General features: G+C 34.7%; 1 protein-coding gene across 3 annotated transcripts in view; it reads right to left on the minus strand.

The window, feature by feature from the left end:
• Positions 1–632: 632 nt before the first annotated feature.
• The window catches only part of PNPT1 (polyribonucleotide nucleotidyltransferase 1), a 47,848-nt gene continuing 34,662 nt past the window's right edge, over positions 633–13,818 (minus strand). For all 3 annotated transcript variants that reach the window (XM_045054236.1, XM_003984014.6, XM_019827239.2), the window contains 10 exons: positions 10,924–11,030; positions 10,337–10,408; positions 10,182–10,245; positions 8,605–8,688; positions 8,201–8,284; positions 7,062–7,168; positions 6,930–6,985; positions 5,911–5,989; positions 1,917–1,964; positions 633–919 (listed from right to left, as the gene is read on the minus strand). In XM_045054236.1, the coding sequence (XP_044910171.1) occupies positions 761–919; positions 1,917–1,964; positions 5,911–5,989; positions 6,930–6,985; positions 7,062–7,168; positions 8,201–8,284; positions 8,605–8,688; positions 10,182–10,245; positions 10,337–10,408; positions 10,924–11,030 (860 nt within the window). In that variant the 3' untranslated portion in view covers positions 633–760. The remainder of the gene's footprint in view (positions 920–1,916; positions 1,965–5,910; positions 5,990–6,929; positions 6,986–7,061; positions 7,169–8,200; positions 8,285–8,604; positions 8,689–10,181; positions 10,246–10,336; positions 10,409–10,923; positions 11,031–13,818) is intronic.

The following is a 13,818-nucleotide window of genomic DNA, read 5'->3' on the forward strand; positions in this document are numbered from 1 at the left end:
GACTGTTTCAAACATTAACTGAAAATAAAGATCTTTCCATCCTTTATACCAGGAACATACCTATGTGAGCAACATACACAAAAAATGACCTAGATCCTTTTGATGAGTAAATGATTTTCCTGTATTTTCTAAATATTCTATTTGCTAAATTTGAAAAATGTACTCCCTCATTCTAGTTAGGATCCCATTTATAATATTTATTCCACTACATTTATGGTTTTGTGACCAATTTGAAAGATGGTGTATCATTAAAAAAACAGATCAAATTAGCTTCTTCAACTCCTTATTATATCTGGTAACTGTACTAAAGAAACTGGCTTTGAATATGGCAAGTCCCAGTCTGTGAAAGTTGTAGGCAAGTAAGCACTTGTGCAGAGGTGAGCTATTACATGACCAAGGGTAAACTGTCACAACTATATACAAAGAAGGAAAAGAAGATATGTAGGAAGAGATCCATTACAGTAGCAAATGTTACCTATTATTTCTAAGGTTTTAAGCTATTTTGGAATTATAGGAACTGAAGGGCAATCTTTTTAAAGATGTATATAAATGGTTTAGTTTTAATATTTATTCATTTATAACATAAATAAAAATAAGAATAGAAGTAACTCAAAATAAAAAAATAGACCACATAAAATGAGCATTTTAATACAAATCATTAGAATATATTTATACTATATATAAATCTATACATTAGAAGACACTACTGAAATTTTGCTCTACAGAATATCATTCTAGAATTCTCTTTAAAACAACCAAATCACTGGGAAGAATTAGATGATGACTGTGAAACAGATTCTCCCATTACAATACTACTTCTGTCATTTAGAGTTCTGACAACAGTTGTAGCTGGAGACTGTAGCACTTTACGAGAGAGCCTCATTCTTCCATCAGCTGGATCACGTCCAAAGTATTTCACCTATATTAAAGAAACAAATTTACTTTGAAAGTTATAGTACAGTGATTGACATCCAAATTAGAAGATATTTAAATTTACATAGTGCAAATAAAACAGTGATTAATGTTCTTACTTGTCTGTTGAAAGCATAGCTCAGTGCTAAGTAGAGGTATATGCTAATAAATATAATTTGGTTAAACAGTGATTATAAAAAAAGAAGAGACCAGCATTTAGTTGTCCAATTATAATCTTCTGTTAGACTCATCTGTGCCTTCCAGGTCTGTACACTGGAAGAACAGTGAAAGCCATGGTCAATGATTCTAGATAAGGGATTTCTGAGCCTAATGGTGCTACAAACTATATAGGATTATGCTTGGGTCATTTACACTATTTCTCAAAAAGGACTATCACACTGGAGATTATTTGGCTTGACCTTAGACAACACAAATCAGGGGGAATTGTGGCAGTTTTAAAGTCCCTTCTGATGTTGAAAAAACAATCTTATACAGATATATCTTAGTTTTTATTCTTCTCCAGAGGCTACTTGAACAATGGGACTACAGGTTGGGAATAAACTAGAAACCTTAGTTACCCGGGTCATGGATGATAGGTGTAGCTGGAATGTGGTATGGAAGAACAATAAAACAAAAGAAACAAAACCAAACCACACCAGACTGGCAATGACTTCCTTTATCCACTCATAAAAGACTATAGAAAAGGTCAAACAACATGGCTTTCATCAAACTTAAAATCACTGCACAGTCATCATTGACCTCATGTATTTTTAAAAGCTCTAAAGGGGACTACTGTTCTAACTAAACTATAAACTAGGGTAAAGAATTGCATCTTAAATCTTTAGTGAGTCTATTTAAGAGCAAACCTAAAGTTTAAAAAGCACAGCATATAAATAATGTAAATCACAGATGTTGCTTTGATTCTTTCAGCTTACTTAAAAAAAAAAAATTCAAACTTCCGATATAATTTACAACATTAAGGGTAAAAAGTTGAATACAAGTACCTGAATTTCTTGGCCAACTTCTAATCCTAAGGCAGTAGGATGTTTAATCTGAAAGAGAACATGTTAATCTATTAGTTGTTGTACATAATTTCCTAATATCCATAGTAGTACACATTTTTTAAGTAGAAACAGCTTTATTGTTTTTTTGATTATAAAATCTGTTGATAAAGACTTAATACATAAGTATTCAGATGATAGCAAAAATTACTGAAGACCTCTATACTTTTATTTTTTTATTTTTTCAACGTTTATTTATTTTTTTGGGACAGAGAGAGACAGAGCATGAACCGGGGGGGGGGGGGGGGGGGGAACAGAGAGAGAGGGAGACACAGAATCGGAAACAGGCTCCAGGCTCTGAGCCATCAGCCCAGAGCCCGACGCGGGGCTCGAACTCACGGACCGCGAGATCGTGACCTGGCTGAAGTCGGATGCTTAACCGACTGCGCCACCCAGGCGCCCCAAGACCTCTATACTTTTAGATCACTACTGCTTACAAGTATTCCAATGTCTACTTAGTGTGTATTACATTTGTAAAAATGGACCTTACTGAGCTTGTCTTATAGTATGTTAATTTTTCATTCAATAATATGTTGAGGACATCTTTTTACAGTGGTGAGAATGGACATCCCTGTTTTGTTCCTGACCTTAGGGGGAAAGATCTGTTTTTCCCCATTGAGGATGATAATAGCATTTGTCTTTTGTATATGGCTTTTATGATCTTGAGGTATGATCCTTCTATCCCTACTTTCTTGAAGGTTTTTATCAAGAAAGGATGCTGTATTTTGTCAAATGCTTTCTCTGCATCTATTGAGAGGATCATATGGTTCTTGTCCTTTTTTTTTTTTTTATTGATGTGATGAATCATACTGATTGATTGGCGGATACTGAACCAGCCCTGCATCCCAGGTATAAATTCCACTTGGTCGTGATGTATAATTTTTTTTAACGTATTGTTGGATCTGGTTGGCTAATATCTTGTTGAGGATTTCTGCATCCATGTTCACCAGGGAAATTGTTTTCTTTTGTAGTGGGGGTCTTTGTTTGGTTTTGAAATCAAGGTAATGCTGGCTTCATAGAAAGAATTTGGAAGTTTTCCTTCCATTTCTACTTTTTGGAACAGCTTTAAGAGAAGAGGTGTTGACTCTTAAATGTTTGGTAGAATTCCCCTGGAAAGCTATCTGGCCCTGGACTCTTGTTTTTTTTTTGGAGATTTTTGATTACTAATTCAATTTCTTTACTGGTTATGGGTCTGTTCAAATTTTCTATTCCTGTTTCAGTTTTGGTAGTGTGTATGTTTCTAGGAATTTGTCCATTTCTTCCAGATTGCCCATTTTATTGGCATATAATTGCTCATAATATTCTCTTATTGTTTTTATTTCTGTGTTGGTTGTGATCTCTCTTTTTTCATTCTTGATTTTATTTATTTGGGTCCTTTCCTTTTTCTTTTTGATCAAACAGGCTAGGAGTTTATCAATTTTGTTAATTCTTTTAAAGAACCAGCTTCTGGTTTCATTGATCTGTTCTGTTTTTTTGGTTTCAATAGCATTAATTTCTGCTCTAATCTTTATTATTTCCTGCCTTCTGCTGGTTTTGGGTTTTATTTGCTGTTCTTTTTCCAGCTCTTTAAGGTGTAAGGTTAGGTTGTATATCTGAGACCTTTCTTCCTTCTTTAGGAAGGCCTGGATTGCTATATACTTTCCTCTTATGACTGCCTTTGCTGCGTCCCAGAGGTTTTGGGTTGTAGTGTTATTTTCATTGGCTTCCATGTACTTTTTAATTTCCTCTTTAACTTCTTGGTTAGCTCATACATTCTGTAGTAGGATGTTCTTTAGTCTCCAAGTATTTGTTACCTTTCCAAATTTTTTCTTGTGGTTGATTCTGAGTTTCATAGCATTGTGGTCTGAAAATATGCATGGTACGATCTTGATCTTTTTGTACTTGTTGAGGGCTGAGGACATCTTTTTATATCAATGTATGAAACAATAGAGTACTCAATTATGTAATTTGTTTGATATCCTAAAGATGGTCATTTAATGTTTTCAATTCTGGTGTTGCAAATGTTAATAATTACTGAATCTAGGTGTAAGGTATATGGGTGTTCAGTGTACTATTTTTTCAACCTTTCTGTAGGTAATTATTATATCAACAATTGTGTATTCATTTACTCAAATTATCCTCTCAAAACAAAGTCCTAATGTTGAACTTCTAGGGCCAAAGGTACTCATACACATTTACCAAACACTCTCCAAAATGTTTGCCCCAATCCTGTCAACAGTATCTGAAGTATATGAGAATGTCCATTTGTTTTACCATATATTTACCCACACTGGGAATTTTCAACTATCTGAAAGCTGAAAAATAGTAACTTAGTTTTATTTGCATTTAAAACAATTGCTATTGCTATTGCTCTTTCTTACTGATCCATATAATCCCTTTGTATATGAAACCTCTCTCATGTTATATACATTTTTTCCCCTAAGCTGCTACTTGCCTTTCAGCTTAATTTTGCCACATACTTTTCTCCCCTTAATGTTTGTTTTTGCGACTGAGTGTGAGCAGGGCAAGGGCAAAGAGAGAGGGAGGCAGAGGATCTGAAGCAGGTCCTGCACTATTGGCACAGAGCCTGACACGGGACTCGAACACACAAACAGTGAGATCATGACCTGAGCTGAAGTTGGACACTTAACTGAGCCACCCAGGCACCCTTCTGCCATATACTTAAAAAAAAAAAAAAAAAAAAAAGGTCAAATTTAATCAATTTATTTACATTTTTGGCTTTGATACCATGCTGAAAACTATTTCCCCAGTCCCAATATTATTAAAATATCCCAATTTTCTGCTAGTGTCATTCCTCAACCCCACTCTCCCATGCCCAGATTTTCTTTTTCTTCCCTCATCACCTTAAAATGTTTTTTTTGTTTTTAACAGCTCCTCAAAGCAGATGGGATTTTGGTATTAAAAAAAGTAGACATCAGGGGCACCTGGGTGGTCAGTCCATTAAGTGTCTGACTTCGGCTCAGGTCATGATTTCACAGTTCACAATTCTGAGGGCTGCATCAGGCTCTGTGCTGACAGCTCAGAGCCTGGAGTCTGTTTCGGATTCTGTGTCTCCTTCTCTCACTGCTCCTCCCCTGCTTACACACTCTCTCTTTCAAAAATATACATTAAAAAAAAAAAAAAAGAGTAGATATCAAACCAGCTATTCCAATATGAATTATTAAATAATCTTTGTTTCTTCACAGACTGAAAATGCAACTTTTAGAATGTATTATGTTCCCATGCATATACCTGGATGACTTCTGGTCTCTATTTTCTGTTGCATAAATTGTCTATTTCTGGGTCAGTAATACACTGTTTTATTCTCTATAGCTTTATAGTTCAAGGTTTGGTAAACCAAATACTCCTATTCTCTGCCCCCCCATAGTTTTCTCGAATAGTTTTGTATTTTTAGCTTTATCCTGCCATGCTTGGTTGGCCAAGAAAAGTGGCAAGACAGGGCTACAACTAGATATTTGTAGTTAACTGCCACGTGTTAACTCTAGATGTAATACTCAAGAATGTTTCTATTCCATCATGAAAGAACAAATATAAACATCTGTGTTAAAGAGTGTAAGAACCTTTTGTCATTTTTAGTTTTCTTTATTTAGGCCAGTATTGGAGAAAGTACACAATCCTCATCAACCCAGGTAATTTCACTATGATTATTTTAAGGCAGTTTTATATTTTTTTTAAATTTTTTTTTTTAACGTTTATTTATTTTTGAGACAGAGAGAGACAGAGCATGAATGGGGGAGGGTCAGAGAGAGAGAGGGAGACACAGATTCTGAAACAGGCTCCAGGCTCTGAGCTGTCAGCACAGAGCCCAATGCGGGGCTTGAACTTACGAACCGTGAGATCATGACCTGAGCCGAAGTTGGACGCTTAACCAACTGAGCCACCCAGGCACCCCTTTAAGGCAGTTTTAAAAATAATCAAGTTATTTATTTTTTTTTACCTTTCGTTGATCAAGTTGTGTGTTATGAAGCAGTACTGCAGTCATATTTGGATATAGTTTAACCATTACTCCAGTGTCTCTGAAAAGGAAATAAGCCTAGTTAAAATAGTAATATCTGTGTATGTACTGATAATCAAACTGATTATGTATTCATATGGGAACAAAGTAAACACACACACACAATAAAAAGGATTCTCTAACTTATATTTTCAATTGAACATACAACCCATATTTAAATACTTGTGAATCAAAGTACAGAGAAAAGATAAAAAGGACAAGCTTTTAGACTGTATATTTTTCTGTATTTCTTTTCATAGTATTTCCCAAAACATTTTGAAATGACATTAAATATTTTATTTTACTTTTAAATGTTTATTTATTTATTTTGAGAAAGAGAGGGAGAGAGAATCACAGGCAGGCTCCATGCTGGCAACACAGGGGCTTGAACCTATAACCGTAAGATCATGGCCTGAGTTGAAATCAAGAGACAGACACTTAACTGACTCCTCCTTTGGTTTTTATTCTTTATTATTCATTTCATATCACTTTGAACATTCAGGCTACATCTGATATAGTTTTTTTTTCTTCTTAGATAGTGGATTTTCTCATTCTGAAAATCAATCTTTTCAGCTGATGTTGAAGCTGACATTTTAAAAAATGTGCTCCTTAGGCATTAAGTAATACTATCTTTACAACAAACTAACAAGAAACTACCAGAAAAAGAAGAAAGAAAAAGGAAATATTGCTAGGTCTTTTCTGGGCCTGTTTACTATTAGAAGATTTAAATGGTGGGAAATTTGGTTTAAGAAAACAATTCACATATAAGAATATATTAGTACAATCGCAGAAACATCTTATTGAAAACAAACTAGTATAGAAAATAAAATATACCTTAAAAATAATTAATAATTCTATGGTAATTGACATAAAATCTAAATACCTTATACTTTCAAAGTACATAATGCAAATGTGAAGTTAATGTGCACTTATAAATCTTATAAAAACCAGAAAAGCATTACCTGATTTCAGTTATTGTGGCAGTATACACTGCTCCAAATTCTAGTTGGTGCTCTTGCTGTAAGTGCAAAATAAGTCATAAGATTAATAAACAGCAACAGAAAAGAAAAAAGTATTATAAGATCTATACTTACATCATCTCTGCAGATTTCAGTAATGAAGTCTCTTGCTTCATGCATAGCACTGGGTGTTGGTGCAAATACAGAAAATGTTTCTTCATCCACCTGACTAATAGTTACTCCTTTTAAAAAGATAATTTAACATATTAAAGTTAACTTGCTCATGTGAGGGGTGCCTGGGTGGTCAGTCAGTTGAGTGTCTGACTCTTGGTTCTGGCTTAGGTCATGATCTCATGGTTTTTGAGTTGGGGCCCCACACTGGACTTTGTGCTGACATCACAGAACCTGCTTGGGATTCTCTCTCCCTCTTTCTCAAAATAAATAAATAAGCTTAAAAAAAAAAGTAGATGTGACAGCAAGGGATTGACCTGTAAATAGCTGGGCAGGGTTGTGTTATATTTAGTCACTGCTTTAGGAATGATAGGATTCATTCACCAATAAATACATATTGCACACCTGCTATGTATCAGACATGGTGCTAAGCCCTAAGGAAACAACAGTGAGTCACTGTCCCTGTGCCCTTGGAGCCTACAGTTTGGCAGGAGAAAGCATATATAAGTTCTAATTTTGGAAGGTTTGGCTTTGCTCTCTTAATTATGAGTAGAAACTATACTATAATGTTTTCCTCACCTTTTCTTCTTTCTCTTACCCTTTAGAGTGATGAACAGACGGGTAAGGGATGAAATTATGTCAGTTTATCAACTAAAAAGCTGGTTAAGGCAACTCTGCTTCTCATTTTCCCTCAATAACTTCAAAGCTGGTAAGTACTAGGTAACTTAGATTGTTTCCAGAAAAAACAAAGTATACTATTTCTATACATACTCTTTAAATAAAATAGCTTAAATAAGACCAAGTGAAAAACAGAATAGAAGATTACAGCAAAATCCTCTAAAGTTGAAAACTAAACATTTTTCTAAATGTTCAATTTTAAAATGTTGCAAAGAAACTGATGAATTCTAGGTGATCCTTCTTGAATACAGTTAAGGATGAATGCTGATTTATTAAGAGGCATACAGAAAACGTAAAGACATGTCAATGTTACATTCTTTTCTCTTGTTCTTTTCTTAAACATATTTTTGGAGCATCACAATAGAGATGAAATGGACCGTTACATGGCCTAGCATTAAAACCCCCAAACTTCATACAACTCTCACCTGTTTCAGCCTGAAGCTTTTTTAAGTGATATCCACCTGGTCCAACAAATTTTGCCCGTTTTGATAATGGAACCTGAATAGTTTCTGAAATATAGTACAGACAAAATTATAAATAACTCAAATATGTATATGAATATAAAACATGTCTTGATCAGTCAAGATTTTTTTTTGACTTAGACACATGTAAAAATATTTCATGTAAAATAGAAAAATAGTTATTTGACTAAAGTTTTTGAAAGTTCTAATGTCTAAAAATATCTCCCCAAATTTAAAGCATTTTCACTATGGAAATATTTATAATATTTCTGTTTTATGTATGGAGTTAAAGGAAATTTAAAAGTAATAACATACTTTTATATATTAAGGTTTACCTTATCATGGAATAAATAATTTTAATGCGTTACCTACAACAGGTCCATTTTCTTTTCTAGATGTTCGAGGTTTTGAAATAGTTTTGTTCATAATCTGTAAGATCTCCTTCTTTGCCACTACAAGAGATAAAAACATGATAAAAATTATAACTACAGTTGACCTTGAACAACTAGAGACTAGGGACATCTACCCCTGCTTAGAAAATTCGTGTCTAACTTTTGATTCCCCAAAACTTAACTACTAATAGCCTATGTTGCCTGGAAGCCTTATCCATAACAAAAAAGTTAAGTAATACATTTTGTAGGTTATATATATTACACACTGTATTTTTACAAAGAAGTAAGCTAGAGAAAAGGAAATGTCATTAAGAAAACCATAGGATGGGGTGCCTGGGTGTCAGCTGAGCATCCGACTCTTGATTTTGGCTCAGGTCATGATCTCATCATGGTCCATGAGTTCAAGCCCCAGGTTGGGCTCTATGCTGACAGCATGGAGACTGCTTGGGATTCTCTCTCTTGCTCTCTCTGCCCCCCTCCCTCTAAATAAATAGAAAACATTAAGAAAATTAAAAAAAAGAAAACCATAAGGAACAGAAAATACATTTATAATACTGTATGTTTGTTTATTGAAAAATATTTGTACACAGGCATATCAGGTAGCTTAGCTAGGATGGGGGCTCCATGTAGAATGGCAGAGCTTCATAGCCTGATTGCCTAGGCTCAGTAGTGGCAACCTCTGGGTGGCCTGCAGTTAGCAACAGTTGTGTGGAGACAAAGTATAGCTGCCTTATCTGCCTGGGCATGTACCACAGTCCCAAGGCCATTCACCTGACACCTGTGGCCACTTGTGAGTGCACTGGTCTCCAGGGGTTCCTTGAGGCCAAGGTGCCATTGTGGGGAGTGGGTCCCTCCCCAACCCCACAAGCACTGAAGACTTTGTGCAGGGACTGCTATGCAGTGCTGTCCTGCCCTCTGGGCATGTTCCTCCTTTAGCTGAGGCTTCTGCCAGCCAGCCCTGGGTGCTTGACAGGACTACCCTCTCAGCACATTGGGTGATCTTCAGCCCAGCACAATTATGGGCCCCCTGGGGGGCTCCTGATGGCCTCAGAAGGCCTCTCAGGATAGTCAAGAGTATAGCAGGCATGACCTTTGTGTGAGATGCCTTTAGTTGGTTGGATGGAGACTGGGATGGGCAGTAGAAAATAAATGCCTTTGCTGTAAACTTAAAAAAAAAAAAAATCCACATATAAGTGGACCCATGCAGTTTGAGCACATTGTTCAAAGGTCAACTTTATATAAAATAAATGAGATCAGATATAGCAGCATTCTTAGTTTTTCCAGAGTAAAACCCAAATTCTTTAACTTAATAAACAAAGCTCTTCATATCCTAATTACCTTTACAAGTCTACTTATAATCCCCCTTCTCCATAAATCCTATAAAAATTGAATTTTCTCTGGTCTCTCATAAAGGTTGTTACGTGAAATTTCATTTTCTAAAGTGGTATTTTATAAACAAGCCCATTTTTAATAATAAGTTTAATGGGAATTATAGTTGCCATGAACAAATGAACAATGATGGAAAGAGAATCAGGCACACTGGGTTAGCTTACCTGAGGCTTGTTGAATGGCCTCCATTACAATTTTTATTGGTATTCCGGGTAATTTAATATCAGCCTAAGATGGAAAAGCCAAAAAATGATATAAATATTACTTCATGACATTATTTAAGTATTATACAAGTGAAACAAAATAGGTTTTAAAATACCTGTAATGCAGTTATTCCCTTATTAGTGCCAGCTATTTTGAAATCCATGTCACCATTGTAATCTTCGATTCCCTGAAAGAATTTAAGAAAGTATGATATGGTTTTAAACAAAAATAAAATTCACCCAGTTACTGTAGAAGAATTTAAAAAAATAGCTTTAGAAGTAAACCATGTCTTCTGAGACTAAAAACAAAGAAGTGTCTTCTACAGTAACTACTGCTTCTCATTTGTGACTTTAAGTTGTAACTATTTTATCACAAAATCACTTTAAAATCATGTTCCTCACATAAATGCATAAGGATTCATTTACAATCACCCTAAAGTGAGCCATTATAAATATTTATAGTGTAAATAAATATATATTTATATTGTGTGTGTGTGTGTGTATATATATATATATATATATATATATATATATTTACTCACATCCTATAAAATTCAAGGCTAGTATTTAGAAGAAGAAAGTAAGCACAAGGACCTTTATTTCTCAAGTAATTATTATTCTTCTAAACATACAATGTTTATAAAATGTTTATAAAAATGCACAATCTTCACTCTTAAATATTTGAAAATGTGGATATACTTGCCAGAATATCTGTCAGCAATCGATAATCTTCTATTTCATCCTTGTCAGGATTGTTTTTAGTGACCAATCCTATTGCCACACCTGCGACAGCAGATGAAATTGGAACTCCTATAGTTGAGAAAAAGAGCTTGTGTGTAATGTGTATATCAGCCTAACATACATATCTATCATACTCTTGACATTTATTTTAATGTAGGTGAATAGTGTTTCAAATTGACAATCAACAGAAGTAAGTTGGAGAGGTCATCTGACTACCTCATTTCTTTTTAAGCATACGATAAAAGCCCCTTAAGACAATTCTAACAGGTAATTACTGTTCTCAGCAAAAACCTCTATAAACATAGCAACCTTAACTCCTAACAGAACCCATCCATCTTTTTGCTTTTGGTGTGTTTATCTTTTTTTTTTTTTTGAAAAGTAACCATGTATTTGGTAAATTCTTCTAGCTTGAACCCCTCAGTTTACCTTTCTATGAAAGCCATCATTAGGTTTTGTGTATCCTCCCAGAAAATTTCTGTGCCCAAATATGAATTGTAGTGTAATCTTCTTTACTTATGGAAGCATACTGCATGCTCTCACTATCCTGCACCTTGTTTTTTTCACTTAATAACATACCTTGGATATTGACACATAATGCCACACAAAGCTCCACCTTCTTCTTTTGAATGGCTGCAGAGTACTCCCCCCATAGATTTATAGGCCACATAACAGAAGTGGGATTACTGAGTCAAAGGGTGTGTGGGTTTACATTTATTATAATTCTGTCAAACTGCCTTCCAAAGAGTGTAGCATTTTATATTTTTACTGGCAGTATTTGAGGTTCTACATTCTTAATTCCCATCTAATCTCCTGACCTTTGTTCAGATAAAGGGTAAAAATGTAGCTTATTGTTTTTCGTTTGACTTGTTTTTATGAGAAGGGCTAAACTTCTTTTGAATGTTTATAGGAAATATAAAAATAGATTATTTCCTAGTCAGTTGACTTTGTTTATTGTGATTTATTTTCCTGTACAGAATTTTAAATTTATATGCAATGATGGTTCCTGGATTCTGCCTAAAATGGTTTTTCCTAAGATTTTGATAAAATCTTCAATGTTTCATTTTTATATAAGCATTAAAAAAAATTTTTTTTTAATGTTTATTTATTTTTGAGACAGAGAGAGACAGAGCGTGAGTGGGGGAGGGGCAGAGAGAGAGGGAGACAACAGAATCTAAACAGGCTCCAGGCTCTGAGCTGTCAGCACAGAGCCTGATGCGGGGCACGAACCCACGAACCATGAGATCATGACCTGAGCCGAAGTTGGATGCTTAACCGACTGAGCCACCCAGGCACCCCAAGCATTTTTTGTTTTTTTAATCACTTGGAATTTATTATAAAGGAGTGTGGCAGGGGAATCTCATTTCATATTCTTTAAGTAATGTCACTTATGCCCGTGGTTTTTAACTATCACCTATAATGCTGATGACCTAAAATATCCCTCTCGCCTGCCTACTTCTCTTTGCTAAAGCCTTACATCTGTATACCCAATAATCTGCCTTGGACATCTCTTGCTAAATGTCCCCAAAGCACCTTAAATATATATACGTATATTCAAAATGTAATTACCCCCAATAAATCCTTTTTGTCTTGCCTTTCTTATCTTGGTTGAGTGCAACGCCAGAATCAACACTTCTTTCCTCATGTCCTATATCCCATGAAGTCACAAAGATCCGATAGTTTATCCTTTAAATATTTTATTTTAGAAAGTTGTCCTTTCCCCTAAATACTGAAACATCCATTGCTACTCCTTTAGTCCAAGTTCACATTATTTCTCGCTCTGACAGCATTCTCCCTGTCTGGTTTCCCAAATTTTAGTGTCTCCCCCCAGCTCTCATTCTCTCCTACTTCATCCTCCAGGGCTAACATCTAAGCTGGGAAAAACTACCAAAAAGAAAAAAAAAAATCAGATTAAAAAAAAATCAAATTCAAATCAAATCTACATAAAATTCTCTGAGTTCCCCATTATCTCCTTTCAAGAAATTTTTATGCATTTCTATGGTCAAAAAAGTTAGGGAAATAGTATATATCCTATTTCTAGAGATTCAGAATTCATACTAGCATATTAAAGTTTCTTTAACTCATATTAAATAAACCTGCTTAACCCTGCTCAAATGTACTTTAGAACAGAAAAATTTTCAATAATCAATATCCAGCAGGAACACTAGTTCATAGAACACAGTACAGAGTTGTTAAATACTAGCTTTAATTTCAAAATCCTTAGCATAACAATAACCTTTATAATCTGGTCCCAATTTAATATTTTTTTCAAATACATTTCAGAAACACGCTATACTGCTTTCTAACTTTATACATGTTGTTCCCTTCAAATGAAATATGGTCCCTGCTCCTAATGACAGATCAAAAACTACTCAACCTTTGGAACAAGATGAAATGTAGCTGTCTCTATGAAGCAAATTTTCTTCAATCTAATTCTTCATCCATATTGTACATATTTATGCCTTTTACCTATTTGTATTATCTTTCTGATTTGTTAGTGTCTTTGGGTTTTTCACACCTGTAAGATTTAAAAAAAATAGGTACCATTTGTATCTCTGGAGCACAGGACAGTGTCTGATACAGGGCGTGGCAAGCACTCAGGTTTTGAGTTGAATTGTATACACTTTGTTGGCTTTTCCCACAGGACTTGACATTCCTTCTTGTCAAATTAAATTTTTTTCTATTTGGCTTTTTTTTTTTAATCCTGTTTTTTACATTTTTTAGAGATCAAAATTGTCATTTAACATATCGGTTACCTACTCCTTTTTAGCAGTGTCCTTTTTATCAGCAGGCCAGTTTTCTCAGTTCAGTAACAAAAACATTGAAAGGGACAGGGTTTAGAATGAAGTATCCTCAAGCA

This window comes from Felis catus, chromosome A3, assembly GCF_018350175.1.
Source record: "Felis catus isolate Fca126 chromosome A3, F.catus_Fca126_mat1.0, whole genome shotgun sequence".
Taxonomy (NCBI): domain Eukaryota; kingdom Metazoa; phylum Chordata; class Mammalia; order Carnivora; family Felidae; genus Felis; species Felis catus.